The 19,988-nt window shown below is 43.4% G+C and overlaps 1 protein-coding gene across 1 annotated transcript in view; it reads right to left on the bottom strand.

Annotated features, from left to right (window-relative positions):
• The window catches only part of DSTYK (dual serine/threonine and tyrosine protein kinase), a 51,762-nt gene extending 33,367 nt beyond the window's left edge, over positions 1 to 18,395 (bottom strand). Inside the window, exon 1 of the mRNA XM_027564272.1 lies at positions 17,948 to 18,395. Within this exon, the coding sequence (XP_027420073.1) occupies positions 17,948 to 18,212 (265 nt within the window). The 5' untranslated portion in view covers positions 18,213 to 18,395. The remainder of the gene's footprint in view (positions 1 to 17,947) is intronic.
• Positions 18,396 to 19,988: the final 1,593 nt, after the last annotated feature.

Below are 19,988 nucleotides of genomic sequence, written 5' to 3' on the forward strand. Positions count from 1 at the left end.
CTCACCGCCGACTGGCCCTGTGACTCTGGCAATCCACTTGTTTCTCTCGGCCTCGGATTTCTCATCTGTGAACTAGGGAGCTGGATTAGATCATCTTTAACATCCTTTCCAGTTCCAAAATTCCAGGATTCCATCAGGTTTTAACTGTTGAAAGAAAAATAACTGAGGGGGCCAGGCAGTTGTCTGGTTGTTTTTCAACGAGACGTGAAGTTAATTAGGAGAGCTCCCCTGGACTGCTACAGCTGCAGATCAAAAGGTGACGGAGCAAGCCGGGGGCTCTGAGGGCCTCCTGGGCAGTCTCAGCAGTTCTCTAAAAAAGAGATGAAAAACGGGAGAACGACAGGAGGAAGGAGGAAGAAAACCTGCTTCAGAGCTAAAGCAGCTGCTTCACTGACAGTTAAGGACTTTTGAGTTAATCATGTTTTCTACTGTAATTAATATAACGGCATCTGCATATGGGACTGCCAGAAGGTAACAGCAGGCCTCTCAGCTGGAACACATTAACCCTGCCGACTCTGACTGCAGGAAAATTCAAAGCAAATTGTCTTAAAAGCCAAAACATTTTTTTTCCCTTTATGATTCTTAAATACAGATTATCTTGGTTAACAAATGTTTCAAATACAAGAAGGAGCAGCTAAGCAGCAATGCATTTTGTTTATCTGTATCAGATAATGAAGGGGAACAAAACATATCATCCCAAAATATGCCTCTTTGACATACTACTTTGAGGTTATTTTTAAGAACTAGCAGACACAGGTTAAGCTCCGAAAACTGAGAAGTTACTTTTTCTAAGAGACATTTATACTTAAAAGGGAAATCTCCCATTTGTAGGGGTATATTCCTCCAGTTTCACGAATAGGAGGAAGACTCGAAATGTCTAGAAACTCTTATCAATGCAGAAGGCAACCACTTTAAACTGCCTAACAACCTTACCCCTGTTTAGTGTGCTTTTCCTGATAACCACCGATAACTGACTCCCCCACCTCACCTCACCCCACCCCAGCGTGCTTCATCTTTAGCTAGAGACGGTATTTCAGGTATTGGCCTGCGCCATTTCGGAGTTACTTAGTTTTTCCTGGGTAGCTCCTATGTGTACACATCTGTCGTTTTCCCCTCATTAGTCTGTCTTTTTATAAAAGACAAAAATCTAGAAGGGTAGAGGGAAAATTATTTTTCCTCCCCCACAATATTTACTGAGCCCTTTCTAAGTACATCATTTTATTTGCCTCAGCTCATTTAATGCTCATAATCCTACCAGAGACAAACTGTTACTATCCTCATTTACAGAAGAGGAAGCAGTAACTTAAAAGGCAAAACAGAACAAAAAAGAAGCCATGTTTCTCTATTTATTTAGGACGGAGCAGGAGCTGTTTTTAGGTCTCAGGGGGCCAGGTGAATACCTCATGGTAAACAATGTCTGTGAAGGGTGGCAGAATATACCATCCCCCAAAAGGCCTCTTTCGCATAAGGATGATTTTGAGCTAAAGGCACTGAACAAACAGCAGGTATGAGAAGGGCACTCTGACCTCCCTTTTATCTTCCTGAAAGCCAGAAATAAAATCCTCACTGGGAAGATGTCCTCCCTATAACAGAGGAAAGCAACATTCTTATTATCGGAGTCGAGGTCAAGAAAAGTCTGTACAAATAAGTCTTGTTAAACTAACCAGTGTCTTCCTAGTTACTTTCCCACCATTAACTGCCCTAGCCCAAGCCCCTTTGTCTTGTCACCTCTCGTAATTTACTTCTCTTTGTCCAATTTCAGTATATAAAAGCACAACTCTGCTTCTTTGGGTCTTCATTTTTTTCTGAGGACTCCCACGTACAGATAAGATTTAACAGTGTATTTACGCTCTTCTCCTGCTTATCTGTTTAATGTCAGTTTAATTCTTAGGCCCAGGTGGAGATAAGAGGGTAGAGGAGAAATTCCTTCCCCGCTACACCCCTCCCCTACACCACACTTTCTCCCTATGTGGGGTCAAACACAACTTAGTAGCTGCAGGACCCCAATTAAAAACAGACTGAGAGATTCCTTATGAAAACTGCCCAAGACCATGAGGAACAAAGCTTGGAGGAAAAAGACAGTATGACCGCTCGGTGGTGAACGCTTTTTTAAAATCTTGTTATTCTACCTAAGAGCTCTTAGGGTCCCTTTCCTTAAAAAAAAAAAAAAAAAAGTAGGTACTTTTCAGAGGAACTTTTATTAGTCCCCTCATCAGTTAGTCTGTATTACCCTTTGGGTTGAAGTTAAGGTAGAGTGGGGAAGTAATGCTAGGAACAACTGATGTATCTAGAGACCCATTAGCGGAGATAGTTCGTTTAAATTGTTTTTGGAGTAGAGCTGCAAACCGTCAGAGAGAACACGCACTCCACGCCCAGTCGCCTAGGTTAGCTCTGTCTGAGGCGGCACTGTCAGTTTCTGAGGCGTGGGAGCCGAACGTATCAGTACACGAAGACCGCAGCAGCCCTTCAGAACGCAAACCACTGCCACTGTGTCATCTATGATGAGAAAAAAAGGAGAGCCACTATCCAGACACCACTGGGTCGTTTTTTCAAGAGGGTAGATAGAATAGAATCCAGCAAGACACCAGAACCCGAGCCACAATCGTCAGGCGTGACGAAACTGCAGCTTGTTCTGTCTCCGGTCGCTGACGACCCTTCAGCTCTACCATCTCCCCCACCCCGTCCCTCCTCCAGTCAGCAACTCTTTTCGCCTGTTCACTCGACGCCAGCCCATATGCCAGCTGTTGTACCATACTTTTCAATATGCCGTACTGTAACATTAAAAATGACTTTTTTACTTGTAGTTAATGTACATCCATGCTTACTAAATGATTAGCCTCCATTTTGTAAATCACAGAAATCATAACCGTCATTAAGTCACATGTTTCTGAGAGCCTGTAATTTGCATTTTAATCAACACAATGAACTGTAAAAGATTTCAACTATACGTGAAATGAATATATATTAATAAAACTGAATGGTTTTTAATTGTCAAAAATGACTTATTTTTTGTGTTTGTTTTTTATGTATTGTGTGAAAAGTATTATATAGATGTATTAAAGTACTATATAGCCAATTGTGTTAGTTAGGTACCTAGGCTAACTTTGTTGGACTTACAAATAGACTGGACTACGAACACACTCTCAGAACAGAATGTGTAGGGAGGGGACTTACCGTAGTGGATTTAGAGCAACACATTCTCCTTCCTGCCTGTGTTCTACCCCAATCAATGATATGAGTGAAGGCCAGAGTAAGGCACAGTCCACAGCCAAAGAGGGGCGGCCGTATGGAGTGAATGAAGTGGAACTCTATCTTTGCTTCCTATTCTTGCAACTCTAAGGTTGCCAGGGCTTCAGCGTCAATTCAGGTCTCAGCAGAGTTACGACTGCAATACTTGTCCCTGATATCCAAGGATTTCCTTCCTTTGGTAAAATTTTTTTACGTCACCTTTAATACTGAACTTGAAGTCCTCTCTGTGACTGAAATACAAAAGATTTTATAAGTCACTGAAGTAATCAGTGACACAAATTTGCATTTACACAAATAAGTAGTAATGTTTTATTTCTTATTAACTACATGCGCCAAGAGTAAAGGACAAATCCTAAGTCAAGAAATGAATCGGTCCTTCTACTACAGTCAATTCTACTACAAGCTTCAAAGTACTGAGCTACAAAAAAACCCCAGGAGTTGAGAGAGAAATAATTCTGCCAAGAAACATTTATCATTTCCAAACAAGCTCTCTGACCTTCAGCTAAATTTAAAGGATTCTGAATTACAGAGGAGGTATTCCCATTTAAGGAAAACACATGCTTAGGTAGTCTGGGTTTCAGAATTGTCAGGATCAAGTAATACACAGCATTTTGCTTGAAAGGGACGGTTTCTATGGATGGGTAACGGAAACGTGCTCAAGCAGCCAAAGCTCCTGGCAGCTGAGAGTCAAGCAGGCAGAAACGCCGTCAAGTCATCCTACCTGGTGGCCACGTGGAGATCCTGAATAGTGTGAAAAGCAGACCTGACTGCACCTGGAAAGAGGGACGCAACACCCCCCACCGCCCGGCCGAAGACTTGGATCTCCTGGGAGCTACACGAAGCCCAGAGAGCGCACTCAGCAGCTTGCTGACAAGCTCCATTCCAGGAGAAAGTGCTCCTGAGGCTGGCCACGCTGCAGAGGGAGCAGAAAGGCAGCTGGAACTGTGATTCATGGGATGCAGAGGCAGAAGCAGCTCCCTAGGAAGCCAACCCCACACTTCACTGAGGGAAGGCAGCATCTCTCAGCTACGAACCACTAAGAATGATCCAATGGTGGGAATGTGTTACAGAGACACAGGAACCAGCCCAAAGCAGGGCTTACTGACCAGACTGGGGACAATTTACGCATGAAAACATTTGTTAAATAATAATAAGAAATTAAAGTCCATTGAAAAATTTCAGAAGTCCACATTGGTATAAACAATAAACAAACAGTGGCAAAGGAAAGCTCTTCCATCCCAAACACTAAGACACACAGAGGAAACACAGGCCAGGTCATGTTAAACATGTCAAACACCACCACTGAGGCAGGTGTACGGCCTGGGCTCGGTCGTGTCCACTCTTTGCAACTCCACAGACTGGAGCCCAACAGGCTCCTCTGTCCATGGAACTTTCCAGGCAAGAGTACTGGCGTGGACTGCCATTTCCTTCAACTGAGGCAAGTGGGTTGTCAATGGACGCTAGGTCCAGTAGTAGGAGGCACCTTCAGGAGCAAGATTATCACTGAAATCTTAGAACACCTTCCCACAAAAGACTAAGCAACTGGAGAAGGAAGAACAGTGACTTGAAGATAAAGAAATGTAAAGGGCACTGACATGACCAGATATCAAGTTTAACATCTAAAAACGGTGGATGATAGACATCATGCACCCCTGGGTAATGACTATACATCACATCATTTCTGTGCCTGATCCTGCTGAGAGCTCGTGACCTGAGTTTACTCATGGAATAGCTCAATCCAGGCTAAGGGTCACCCCATAGAATGTAAAGCCTGCTCTTTAAACCTGTCAAAGATATAAATACCAGGGAAGGCCAAAAGACTGTCCACAGTGAGTCTGAAGAGACATTAACAGCTAAATGCAACGTGCTCCTGGACAGGATCCTGGATAAAAAAGAAAAAGAAAAATGAAACTGGAGCCGATTATACAGAGTGAAGTAAGCCAGAAAGAAAAACACCAATACAGTATACTAACACATATATATAGAATTTAGAAAGATGGTAATGATAACTCTGTATGTGAGACAGCAAAAGAGACACAGATGTATAGAACAGTCTTTTGGACTCTGTGGGAGAGAGAGAGGGTGGGACAATTTGGGAGAATGGCATTGAAACATGTATAATATCATATAAGAAACGAATCACCAGTCCAGGTTCGATGCAGAATACAGGATGCTCGGGGCTGGTGCACTGGGATGACCCAGAGGGATGGTACGGGGAGGGAGGTGGGAGGGGGGTTCAGGAAGGGGAGCACGTGTACACCTGTGGCGGATTCATGTTGATGTATGGCAAAACCAATCCAATATTGTAAAGTAATTAACCTCCAATTAAAATAAATAAATTTAATAAAAAATAAAAAAGGGAAAAAAAATAAAAATTAACACATTTATGAAAATAAAAGAAAATCCAACTTTTTGAACATAAAAAAAAAGAAAACGAGATTATTGGAAAAGTTGGCAAAACTTAAATGGGGTCTGTACTCTGAATGGTACTACTGACTCATTGTTGATTTCCTGATTTAGGGAGCTGCAGGCTGAAATACAAGGTTATGCTCAAAATCCTTCAAGTTAGGCTTCAGCAGCACGTGAACCGAAAACTTCCAGACATATAAGCTGGATTTAGAAAAGGCAGAGGAACCAGAGATCAAATTGCCAACATTCGTTGGATCACAGTGAAAGCCTCTGACTATGTGGATCACAACAAACTGTGGAAAATTCTTGAAGAGATGGGAATACCAGACCACCTTATCTGTTTCCTGAGAAACCTGTACGCTGGTCAGGAACCAATAGTTAGAATAGGACATGGAAGGAAGGACTTGTTCAAAATTAGGAAAGGAGTACGACAAGGCTGTATATTGTCACTCTGCTTATTTAACTTATAGGCAGAGTACATCATGCAAAATGCCAGGTTCGATGAATCACAAACTGGAATCAAGATAAGCTGGGAGAAATATCAACAACCTCAAATATGCATATGATACCACTCTAATGGCAGAAACTGAAGAGGAACTAAAGAGCCTCTTGACGAAGGTGAAAGAGGAGAGTGAAAAAGCTGGCTTAAAACTCAACATTCAAAAAGCAAAGATCATGGCATCTGGTTCCATCACTTCATAGCAAATAGGTGGGGAAAAAATGCAAGATTTTTTCATGAGCTCCAAAATCACTGCAGCCATGAAATTAAAGGACACTTGCTTCTTGGAAGGAAAGCTGTAACAAACCTAGAAAGAGTATTAAAAAGCAGAGATATCACTTTGCTGACAAAGGTCCCTATAATCAAAGCTATGGTTTTTCCAGTTGTCATGTACGGATGTGAAAGTTGGACCATAAAGAAGGCTGAGTGCTGAAGAACTGATGCTTTTGAATTGCACTGGAGAAGACTCTTGAGAGTTCCTTGGACAGCAAGGAGATCAAACCCAGTCAATCCTAAAGGAAATTAATCCTGAATATTCATTGGAAGGACTGATGCTGAAGCTGAAGCTCCAATACTTTGGCCACCTGATGTGAAAAGCCTACTCACTGGAAAAGACCCTGATGCTGGGAAAGATTGAGGCAAGAGAAGAGGGTGAGAGAAGATGAGACGGTTGGATAGCTTCATCGACTCAATGGACGTGAGTTTGAGCAAACTCTGGGAAATACTGAAGGACAGGGAAGCTTGGAGTGCTTCCAAGTCCCCAATACTGAAGTCCATGGGGTCGCAAAGAGTGGGACACAACCAAGCAGCTGAACAATAGCAAATGCTAATATGTAAAAGCATGTCCTTGTTTGGGAGAAATGTACACTGGAAGTGTTCAGAGGAGATAAGAGCTATCTACCTATCAAGAGCTCATTTTCACAAGGTTCACAAAAATATATACATATAATAGACAGAGAGAGACTGGGTGATGGGGCAAATGCAGTAAAATCTTAACAACTGGGGAGCCTGCATGGCACGGGTATGAGAGCTCTTTGTAGTAGTTCTGGTGACATTTACATAAACTTGAAATTATTCCAAAATAATTTAAAAAATAAGCCAAAAGGATAACCAGCAAAATATATCCAGGTCTGGATCTCAGAGAAAAGAGATTGAGAGACAGAATTCTACTCGTCAAAAAAAACCCAGCAGGAGAAAGTCCATTATATACAGAAACAGCAGACTTGAAACAAGAAGTTTCCTCACTGTCCCCACTTCTGCCCTGTACATTACTTCCTGTCTCCACAATCTCCCAGGGATGGTTTACTGATGCCAGTTGTGAGTCTGGGAAGTCCAAGGCTCTCATCTAAGTAAGTATCTAAGTTCAGGATCAGATTTAGAACCCGAGTCTTTAAGACCAAGCAGGGGCAGACAAAATACCCACTCCAGGACAGGATACTCTGATGAACCACTGAAGTTGCTCAGTCGTGTCCGACTCTTTGCGACTCCATGGACTGTAACCTACCAGGCTCCTCCATCCATGGAATTTTCCAGGCAAGAGTACTGGAGTGGGTTGCCATTTCCTTTTCCAGGGGATGTTCCTGACCTGGGGATCGAACCCAGGTCTCCCGCACTGCAGGCAGACACTCTACCATCTGAGCTACCAGGGAAGCCCATTTTGATGAAAGTAACCTATAACCACCCAGTTAACTGAACTAGAAGCCTCCAGAAGCAGCTCCAGCTTGCACTGCCTGCAGTGGCCTTCTGATTACTCAGCAGTAGGGAACACACCTCCAGTGCAGCTCCGGCCTCCTTGGTATCATATGCCAACAGACTACTTTTGTCTTAGACTAACAAGCCATGTCTCCAAGTTGCAGTAGCAGAACTTCTCCACTTCTCTTCATGGAGTAAGAGCCAGAAGAGGAGCACAATTCTTCAATCAGGAGAAACTGAAATAGGTCTTCCCAGGGGAGTTCTTACATGTCAAAAGAATGATTTCTCTCCTACTAGCTGCTTCCCCCATGTTCTTCCTTCCTTCCTTGCCCCTACATATTTCCATAATACTAAAAGTTACATATGTGTTAGTTGCTCAGTCGTGTCTGACTCTTTGTGACCCCATGGACTAAAGCCCACCAGGCTCCTCTGTTCATGGAATTCTCCAGGCGAGAATACTGCAGAGGGTAGCCATTCTCTTCTCCAGAGGATCTCCCAACCCAGGGATCAAACCTGGGTCTCCTGCATTGCAGACAAATTCTCTACCATCTTGAGCCACCAGGGAAGCTCCCATTAAAAGTTATTGGTAGAGTATATCATATAGACTATTCCTAAAAAGTAAACTCCATATTGGTTCAGTTACTCTCCCTCTAATTTGAATAAACACAAAGCTTTTACTCAAATTAGTCTCACTACCTACTTGCTTTTATGATATGGCCTTAAGTCTCTCTAGTTTGGAAAATTTGGCCTCACCAAAACAATCCTGGGAAATGTAATTCTCTTCCATTATATGACCCAGAAAGGGTAAAAACTGTCTGGCATAAATAACACACTCAAGTTTTAATCTGATGAAGCTAAAATTAGACCTTTTTTTATATCTGAGTAAAATAAAAGTGATAAAAGCATTTTTTAAGAGTTTTTTTTTTTTTTAAACAATCAAAGGCTTTTATGAATACATAAGCTTCATTATTCTTTGGGATAGTTTTGATGCCTTATATAAAACAAGTGAAAAGCAAAACAATCCCTCAAGTTCTACTCCCCATCTTCCTGCCCAGAGAACACCACCCCAAGGGAACAGAAACACATTATAAAGCCCAACTTCAAAGGCTTGTGGTCAAAAGGTTCCCACAGCCACATGGCACCCCCAGGCTGGGGATACATCCAAACCACTCACATTGCCTACTAAACACCACAAAAGAAGGCACCGCACATCACGCGCAATTCAACCAGGGGCCCACGGCGAATTCGGAGTCCCCGTGCTTTGACCAACCTTCCTTCATAGAGTTTTCGTGTGGCCTTTGGAGGAATCTTCAGCGCAGTCCAGTTGCTCAGTTGTGTCCGACTCTTTGCGACCCCATGGACTGCAGCACGCCAGGCTCCCCTGTCCATCACCAACTCCCGGAGCTTTCTCAAACTCATGTTGAGTTGGTGATGACATCCAAACATCTCATCCTCTGTCGCCCCCTTTTCCTCCTGCCTTCAATCTTTTGGAGGAATATTAGGAGGAGACTTCCTCATAGAGGCTGATTTAAGCAAGGGAGCACTTATCTCAATCACTGCTACATCTGTCCTATTAAAGTATCAAGTTCCAGGATCCCTAAGATTACCAGACTCCCCACTTGGCAAAGAATGCAGTCAATTTTCAAGCATGGGGTGGCCTACACTTAGACTAAAAATCCTACAGGAGACTCCAGACATCTGAGAGTCATAAAAGAAAAGCTGTATCTTTCTCAAGGACTCTACACTCTTGTTATTTTAATATGAATGACGCCTTTCAAATTCCCTGGACCATCCCTAGACGTGAACTATTTTCCTACAAAAAGTAAACAGCGAGTTCACCTCAGATCTTAAAACTGTTAGAGAAAAAACCACATCCACCCACACACCTCACACTCTTCACATTGGCTCCCCTGTGAGTGAGCTCTGATGAAGATGAAAGACACTCTAACCACAACCTTCATGAATGCATTCTTCTTCTGAACCATGCAAACAAGACAATTATAGTTATTCCATCAAAGATACACTGGGGCTAATTCTCCTGTACTGTCACAAAGTTAGTGAAGCATCTCAACTCCTGTTTTTGTCAATACCATTTAATCTTAGAACTTCTCATATGCATTATCCTTATGCCCTCAAAGACTAATGGTTAAGCGGGAAATCCCAATGTGTAAGAAATCCTTCAGAGGATACACAATGAAACGCTAACCCTTCTTTCTTTCATAACCTCAACTTAAAAATAAAAATATCAGTTACTTGGACGGTGCTTCACTATTGAGTGTCCTGAACCCAGTACTGAGTTAGGCATTAATACAGATTTGCCGAGGGAATGAATACTAAGGATTTATTTCCTATATCATGGTGAAGCTCTGATATTGCACGCAACTAATTATTTGGGACATGAAACTCATTCTTTGGGATACTGGCAGCTCTAGCCTAACTAGTCATCTATCAAATGCTTATTATTGCTCTTTTTTAGGGACCAGACAGGAAAATGTGAACAAATATACAAAATAGTGTATCTTTCATGGAGGAAAAATGTCCTTCTGAAGTGGAAAAACACATCATTCCAATAATCTACCAGACATGGAAACGATTTAACAGATACTAATTTGTCTGTTATGTACTATGGTAGGCATTGCAGGGATACAATAAAGATGAATAAAACACATCTTTACCATTAAGAATTCACAATGTAGCAGGTGAGATAAGACAAATATATTCATAGTTATTATACAAATAAATAAATACAAGCATGATCTATACATCTAGAGCCTATAGGAACTGAGCAATAGCTTTAAGGTGAAATTTACTTCAATACATATTTTTTGAGGCTCTATTTTCAAAAGACTGCTTTCGAGAAGTGCATTTATTGCAGGAAGATTCTTTGTTGCCTTAACCTAGTGAGACAGAGAGGCATGGAGAAAGAAATGCTGATGCTGGAAAGTGGACAGAGCAAAATAAAATTTTAAAACCAGAACTAATTTTTATTTTAAACCCATTCTTTATTTAAATGCTACTCACAAGGCTGAAGAACTAACCATACTGAAATCAGAAATGACTTTTAAGACTAAACTAAGCATGTTGCAAATGATAACCATCTTAAAGGTAATAATGTCTTTTCTTTCAAGAGCAGGCAGAATTATCCAAGCCTTTTTAGTAGTGGGCTACCCCATTCCATGGAAAATAGATTATCCTAGCAAAGAAGATTAGGAAGGGGAAAAGGAACTGGAAACTGGAATAAGAAGCTTAAGTAGGTAATGTCACACTATACTCAATCAGATAAAATCTCCCACTGAAGTAAAATACCGTTTCATGGCAAGCTACAGAGCCTGGGTTATGACTCACTTGTAACAAAATCTCTCCTATGCAAGGGTGCATTTTATAGTCTCATGGGCAGAGCAGGAAAGAACAAGAGGGGAGCTGCAGAACTGAACTGGGAGCTTAGAGACCTGGGCCTAAATCTGGCTTCAGCTCAAAACTGTTCTGTCCCTCATTCTTTCCTGCTGTTCCTCTTATTCTCCCCTCAGTCCCCATGTGTCAACTTCCTAATCTAATGTTCACCAAGTACGTACATACACACACACACACACTCAAACATCGCGTGTTTAGTGCTAACTATACGCCTGTGCCATGTGCTTTATATGATCTCTAAATGTCACAACTTTGTGAGGTAGACATTATCATTCCCATTCTATTTGCTTATTTAGATAAAATTTACATACCATAAAATTCTAGCACATTAACAAAGTTGTACAATCATGACCACTATCTAATTCCAAAACATTTTTATTCCCTAGGAAGTAATCCCATACCCATTAGCAGTTACTCCTCATCCCCTGGCAAAATCATTAATCTACTTTCTGTCTTTACAAATTTTCTTGTTCTGGATGTTTCAAATAGATGTGGCATTCTGTATTACTCCCATGTGACATATGAAGAAACCAAGAATCCAATAGGTTAAGTGTTATGCTTAGTCACTCAGTCATGTCCCACTCTTTTCCACCCCATGGACTGTAGCCCCCACCAGGCTCCTCTGTCCATGGGAATTCTCCAGGCAAGGATACTGGAGTGGGTTGCCATTTTCTTCTCCAGGGGATCTTCCCGACCCAGGAACCCACGTCTCCCACATTTCAGACAGATTCTTTACCATCTGAGCCACCAGGGAAGCCCGTAATAGGTTAAGTAATTTGCCCTAAGTCCCACAGTTAATAAAGTCGTGAAGTCGCTCAGTCGTGTCTGACTCTTCGTGACCCCATGGACTGTAGCCCACCAGGCTCCTCCATCCATGGAGTAATTTGCCCTAAGTCCCACAGTTAATAAAAGGCTGAACTAGAAGAGGAACTCAGATCTGATTCAAATGCCTGTGCTTGCTTTTGACTACCTTTTTTTTTTTTTTTTCGGTGCTGCCACATAGCATATGGGATCTTAGTTCCCAACCAGGGATCTAACCCCTACCCCCTGCAATGAAATAGAGGAAGCCCAACCACTGGACCACCAGGGAAGTCCCAGTTGACTACTCTTTCTTTTCCCCCATTGGTTAAACCAAAAAACCACCGTGGTTGAAACTTTTGACTACTATATATTGCCTCCATGCCAGAAGAAAACAAAGAAAGCGAAAGTTTTAGATATACTTGGGGAAATGGGGTTTTCTTCATTTAAGGTAATATAACTAAGAATCACATTTACAGCACCACCTCTGCTAAGCTTATGTTGAAATGCTGAGGCAGCTCTTCCAAATAGATCAATACAAATTACTACAAACAACTTTGTTTCTTAAGAAAAGCTTTTCTTAAATCAATAGGTACACTATGCTTTTCTCTTTCAATTGTGGCAGCCAGTTTACATCAGATGTGACCAAAGGAGGGTGAAGGATGCTACAGAAACAAAGCTGTTCACGAACCAAAGGCAAAAAGCTATAACAGCCTAAGAATTGTAACTCACTTAAAAGGCTTATAATCTAACTTTAGCTTTCTGCTATTTTTCCACTTTATATGTTGCACATGGTTGTGATAAGATTATACCTTTCTAGAGGAACAAGTTCAGATTTTCTTAGTCCTTTTTGTCCTCATTCAACATAAACAAACAGGTGCACAGTATTGATAATTATAATTATCTTTCTTAACAGAAAAATATAGAATGGGAAGACTGATCTCCACTAATCCAAAGCCAAGGCCAATGTTTTTATTAGACTCTTTATCTCCCATACCAGATACTCAAATGTTTATTGACTAATAATCAGTTCACTTCGGTTGCTCAGTCTTGTCTGACTCTTTGTGATCCCATGGACTGCACCACGCCAGGCTTCCCTGTCCAGCACAAACTCCCAGAGCTTGCTCAAACTCATGTCCATTGAGTCACTGATGCCATCCAACCATCTCATCCTCTGTCGTCCCTTTATCCTTCTGCCTTCAATCTTTCCCAGCATCAGGGTCTTTTCCAATGAGTCAGTTCTTTGCATCAGGTGGCCAAAGTACTGGAGTTTCAGCTTCAGCATCAGTCCTTTCAATGAATATTCAGGACTGATTTCCTTTAGGACTGACTGGTTGGGTCTCCTTGCTGTCCAAGGGACTCTCAAGAGTCTTCTCCAGCACCACAGTTCAAAAGCATCAATTCTTTGGTGCTAAGCCTTTATGGTCCAACTTTCACGTCTATACATTACTATCGGAAAAACCATAGCTTTGACTAGACGTACCTTTGTCGGCAAAGTAATGTCTCTGCTTTTTAATATGCTGTCTAGGTTGGTCATTGCTTTTCTTCCAAGGAGCAAGTGTCTTTTAATTTCATGGCTGCACTCACCATCTGCAGTGATTTTGGAGCCCAAGAAAATAAAGTCTGTCACTGTTTCCATTGTTTCCCCATCTATTTTCCATGGAGTGATGGGACTGGATGCCATAATCTTAGTTTTCTGAATATTGAGTTTTAAGCCAGTTTTTTCACTCTCCTCTTTCACTTTCATGAAGACGCTCTTTAGTTTCTCTTCACTTTCTGTCATAAGGGTGCTGTCATCTGTGTATATCTGAGGTTATTAATATTTCTCTCAGCAATCTTGATTCCAGCTTGTGCTTCCTCCAGCCCAGCGTTTCTCATGATGTACTCTGCATATAAGTTAAACAAACAGGATGACAATATAGAGCCTCGACATACTTATTTCCCAATCTGGAATCAGTCTATTGTTCCATGTCCAGTTCTAACTGTTGCTTCTTGACCTGCATACAGATTTCTCAGGAGGCAGGTATTCCCATCTCTTTAAGAATTTTCCATAGTTTGTTGTGAACTGCAGAGTCAAAGGTTTTGGCATAACCAATAAAGCAGATGTTTTTCTGGAACTCTTTTGCTGTTTCTATGATCCAAAAAATATTGGCAATTTGATCTCTGGTTCCTCTGACTTTTCTAAATCCAGCTTAAACATCTGGAAGATCACAGTTCATGTACTGTTAAAGTCTGGCTTGGAGAATTTTAAGCATTACTTTACTAGTGTGTGAGATGAGTGCAACTGTGCGGTAGTTCGAACATTCTTTGGCACTGCGTTTCTTTGGGACTGGAATGAAAACTGACCTTTTCCAGTCCTGTGGCCACTGCTGAGTTTTCCAAATTTGCTGGCATATTGAGTGCAGCACTTTCACAGCATCATCCTTCAGGATTTGAAAGAGCTCAACTGGAATTCCATCACCTCCACTAGCTTTGTTCGTAGTGATGCTTCCTAAGGCCCACTTGACTTCACATTCCAGGATGTCTGGCTCTAGGTGGGTGATCACACCATCGTGGTTATCTGTGTCATGAAGATTTTTTTTGAATAGTTCTTCTGTGTATCCTTGCCACCTCTTCTTAGTATCTTCTGCTTCTGTTAGGTCCATACCATCTCTCCCCCTTATTGTGCCCATCTTTAATAGCTAATACTTACACAGCACCTTCCCAGGTACTGTTCTAAGCACATATATTAACTCCCAACAACCCCAGAGGCAACTACTATTATTATAATCCCCATGTTCAGATGAGAACATTGTGGCAAATCACAATAAGGTCACTCAGTAAGGACCAGAACCAGGAGGAAAGGATATAGCTCAGACTAGAGCATTCCAACTAAATATATTCGAGTCATTGCAACTTCTTAAAATCCAGAGGTTTATGATACACTGCAATAGCTTGGAACTCTGCTGGACCAGAAAATAAGAAAAATACTTCTCCCTCTGCTACTTTGTAATACTCCACTCTGCCTATCTTCAGAAGTGCTCAAAGCCTTTATCTCACTACCTTTGAACCCCCTGTTACAGAGCTAAATCAACAGACAGGCTCTCAGCCCCCATAGTTAAGTGAAAAGAAGGCCAATGATTTGGGAAGAAAAGAGGAGCTGGGACTTCCCTGTTGGCCCAGTGGTTAAGAATCCACCTGCCAATGCTAGGGTTCAATTCCTGGCCTGGAAAGACTCCACCTGCCATGGGACAACTAAGCCCGTGCATCACAACTGAGCCCAGGTGCCGCAGCCACTGAAGTCCGAGTGCCCTAGAGCCCGTGCTCCACAACACAAGAAGCCGCCGCAACCAGAGGTCCGGGCATCACCATGAAGACCCAGTGCAGTCAAAAACAAATAAATAAAAAATAAAGCTTTTTTTTTTAAAAGGAGGAACTGAATCAAAGCAATTTATAATTCAGTTTTTCCTGTACAGGCTAAGCAACTCTCATTTCAGTTTTATTCTACCTACTTTTCAACTTCTAAAACATCGAGTATATATACGTTATATGCTCTTTACACTGCCCCAGTGATTTAAAAACTGTCAAAATTAAGAAGGAAGAATTATTTGGGGGGGTTCTCCCCATCTCTTTTGTGGTTAAAAGTGAAATAATGAAAATTTAGTCTCTGATCTTCAATTGCTCAAATACCATACTACATTCCAACCCAGAAGACACTTCCATTCAGAAACAATTAAAACTTTCAGGAGGTTTATGAGGTTAAGCAAGGAGTGTTCCTTTCCTTGACATTTCAAGTTCCTATTAATCAGAAGAAAGTGGAGAATCTTTGAACGAACATGACCTTGTAAAGAGATGGTCTGTAAAGGGAGAGAACAAGAACTAGTTGTCGTTTAAGGAATGGCCTCTACTTTCTAACACAATCATTTAAACAGCAGGGAAAATCAGATCCCCCAAAATATACATAGTAGGTGCCACCTCTCTAATTTCTCCTTTTCACCTCGAAAGATAAAACTCTCCACTCTAAACTAATGGAAGCACTTTATGGAACAAAGTCAAAAGGCTCCCTGTCCTGTCATCTGTACGCTTCCCTACTTTTTACTTTGGATGAACAGACTCCAGAGGGTGTACAGAGTTAAATACGCAAAGATGAGTTCATGATGCAGTCAACTAGAAAAGCCAACGAGGCAAAATACAAAGGTGCATTTGCATTTCTTAAGTTGGCGTTTAAAGAATGAAAACAAGAGCCAACCAATGTGCCTTGAAAACCTCCATCTCTCTGAGGTGAATCTACTCTTTTTTTTCAATAGTAATTCTAAAATAAACAGTTGCTGTAAAATTACAGCAATCGAGGGTTTTTTAAGATAAAAGAAAAACTGAGCAGGGAAAGTTTCTGGCAAGCACTGCTGAGGAAGAGGGTGAAAGCACCCATTCTGGGGCTCATATCTGAAAACATCGGCCCTTCTCACCCAAATCAGTTTTTTAATAGCTTCAAAGAAATCAATCCCCTTTATGGGTCCATTTTACCACAGCAAATCGATGGGCAGATGTCAAAACCACAACTTCAGAAAAGCTAGTCATCCCTCTCCTCCCACGTATCCTATGAGATAAATAAAAGCTTTTATCTACATCCAGGCCAATTACGTGAAATATCATTAATCAGAATCTGATTTTTATCACCATTTTTGGAGTCTCAGACAAATTTAGGATATTAAACATGCAACTTTGGAAACACAGGGCCTGACACAGAAACTCTGAAGAGTTTAAGAACTCAACGCATTCTACACCTGATATTCAAATTTGCTGTCAGCCTCTAAATCAGTGTTTCTGAAAGTGTTTGTGGCCCACCTGCATCAGAATCCCTTTGGGATGGCTTGCGTTTAGATTCTTAGGACCCACCCACTAGACCTACTCAATCAATCTGTAGGATAGATGTTTTTTACTTTAGTTTTAGCACACATTTTCGCTGGAGAATCACTGAATGAAATCCACTGACTCTTTGCTGTGTTATCCCAATATATCTAAATACATGGGACGCCAGTCCTTTCTCCCATCCAACCTGTTATTTCCTAATTAGACCAAGTGGTTAACAAACCCTCCTGTTCCCACTAAGAGCAGTTTAAGAGGAAGCAAGAAATTAGGCAAGATCAAAGACGCTGCACGATTTTAAGTGCTTTAAGGTCTCTAACACATGCCAGAGAGAATCAAGTCAAGTTTCAAGACAAAAAAAAGAGAGAGATCCTTCCCCTCTCTAACTTTACCATAAGCGCAAGCCGCCATCTCTGGAAATACCGTGGCAGACGTAAGATATCCTTTTAGCGATTCCAGCCTCATTTAGAGTTATATTCCTTACTTCTTCAGAGTTGCCTCATGATTGATGTATATTTCACATACAAAATCAAGCATGCACACATACGCGCACACACAGCGGACACACACAACCTCCACTACAGTCCCCTGGCCTCCTTGGGTACTGAGGGTCCCTGCCTACCGCCCATCCTACATCCACCCCCCCGCCCCCCCGCCCACTCCACCATCCCTGAACTGGGACTCTAAGCACAACTGCTTACCTCCGAACTTAGAGTAACTTTCCTAGGCGCCACCTCTGCAGCCTCCAAACGGGGGCCCCCAGCTCCCGCCCCCGCCGCCGGTCCCTCCGAGCCCGCTCCTGAAACCCCGCCTCGGGCGCCCCTCGCCCCCGGCCCCGCCGGCCGGTCCCCGGCGCCCCCTCCCCCACCCGAGACGCCTTCCCACGGCACCTCAGAGAGCCGGTCCGCCGGGCCCCGGCCCGGCCACGCCGCCCTCCTCCCACTTTCCGCCTCTTCCCGGGCCTGTTTCTCTGGGGCAGGGGCGCGGCCCGCCCCCCGGGCTCGCCTCTCCGACCCCGTCTCTGTCACCGCTTGCCCTCCTTACCCGCCGGCAGCCCGGTCGCGGCGACATCGCCGGCAGGGCCGCGCCCGGCCTCGCCGCCCTCCGCAGGGGAGGAGGGACAGCCGCGGGGCTGCGAGCCCCTGAGGTCGCGGAAGAACTTCTGCGTGTCGCGCAGGTTCTGCCGCAGCCGCCCCAGGTAGCGGCGGTAGCGACCAAAGCCCCGGCACAGCTCGCGGATCACTCCGCCGCCTCCCGGGCCGGGACCCGACTCCGGCTCGCTGCCCCACGGCACCCCGTCGCCCTCCATCGCCTCAGCCTGCTCTGTCTCCGCCGTTCGGTTCCCGGCCCTCAGGCCCGGCTCCCCTCCTCCCGCGCCCCCGTGCTTAAGACGGCTGGAATCCGCCTCCTGACGCCCCCGCCTGCAGTCGGCCGGGCTCCCAGCCTCCGTCACCGCCGTTCAAAACAAACCAACCCGCAGCGGGCCCTGAATGGAACCTTTATCTCAACTGTCTGGAAGAGTGAGGGGAAGGATCGGTGGCGCACCGGGTCACTGCGGGGGTTTCTGGGACTTGTAGTCTGCGCCAGGGCCGAACTCCAAAACCTGGAGACTGTGGAGGCGACCCCCCCACACACACATACACACCCACACACCCACACACACCCTGTATAACTCTACCCCAGTCTCACCCAGAGTTCTCACGCTCTTCCTGGTTTAAAAACATGTTCCTCCTTCCTACAAAAGTGTCTCTGGAGTGAGACAGCTTCTGCAGAACCAGAACTCCTGCAGAAGGGGAGTGCCTTACTGAAATCAGAGCGAAAGATTGTAATAGCAAAGGAAAGGAAGGAAACAAGACTGAGGCTAGTACTATACCCTAAATGGCTCTCGCTTTCCCGTACAGTAGATACTGGGGAACCGGCTGAAAATTTCATGGAAATAGGAAAACTCCTATATTTGCATTGCATTCTCCTTTTGACTTTCCTTTTCCAGGGGTAGAAAGTTGGGGGCGGCGGTGGTGGTGTGTGTGTGTATGGGTCGTTAAAGAGCCATAAGCTGAAGTTCACTTGGTCTGTTGAAGTAGAGAGATGGAGCCGGGTTAGGGGAAGTTGAGGTTAGTAGCCTTCCAACCCAGTTTTGATTATCTTAACTTGGCTTCTGCTAATATGGACCCAGTTCTGATTATCTTAACTTGCCTTCTGCTAATATGGAAGACTAGAATTCTAATGACACAGACTGTCATGGAGCTTAGGACACAATTAGGAAGAACACAGAACTTGACAGCCACCTCTTCTTCTCTTCCTGCTTTTTTTCTCCTCTTCTCCAGACACGGATCCCTCCTATCTTTCCTGCTGTGTAAAGCCCCAATATTCTATCCAGGCCAGGTATCTTTTTAGACAGTCTGGATAGTGTAGGTCCTCAACTAAATTTAAGAGGTGACTTGAGACTGAGTCTGAACTTCCCCAATGCCTTACCTTGAGATCAATGAAGTAAGAATTTGGGGTAGTCAATCTTTATGCCCTCTAAAATTTTGTGAGTTTTGCTTCAAAAATGTTAGCTTTTGTCTCCCAACCTCTCGTTCCTTGTATAAGTGCTCTTAGCACTTATCACTAAGTGATGTTGTGATACTTGGATGAAGTCCATGTGAAATGGGAAGGCTTTACCGAAATCAGGAGTTTTGGGGCTTCCCTGATAGTCAGTCAGTAAAGAATCTTCCTGCAATGCAGGAGACCCTGGTTCAATTCCTGGGTCAGGAAAATCCCCCAAGAAGAGATAGGCTACCCACTCCATGGACTGTGTAGTTCATGGGGCTACAAAGAGTTGACACAACTGAGCGAGTTTCACTTTTCAATCAGGGGCTCTTCAATTCAGTTCAGTCGCTCAGTCGTGTCTGACTCTTTGTGACCCCATGAATCACAGCACGCCAGGCCTTCCTGTCCATCACCAACTCCCGGAGTTCATCCAAACTCTTGTCCATCGAGTCGGTGATGCCATCCAGCCATCTCATCCTCCATCGTCCCCTTCTCCTCCTGCCCCCAATCCCTCCCAGAATCTGAGTTTTTTCCAATGAGTCAGCTCTTCGCATGA

The sequence above is a fragment of the Bos indicus x Bos taurus genome, chromosome 16, assembly GCF_003369695.1.
Source record: "Bos indicus x Bos taurus breed Angus x Brahman F1 hybrid chromosome 16, Bos_hybrid_MaternalHap_v2.0, whole genome shotgun sequence".
NCBI lineage: Eukaryota > Metazoa > Chordata > Mammalia > Artiodactyla > Bovidae > Bos > Bos indicus x Bos taurus.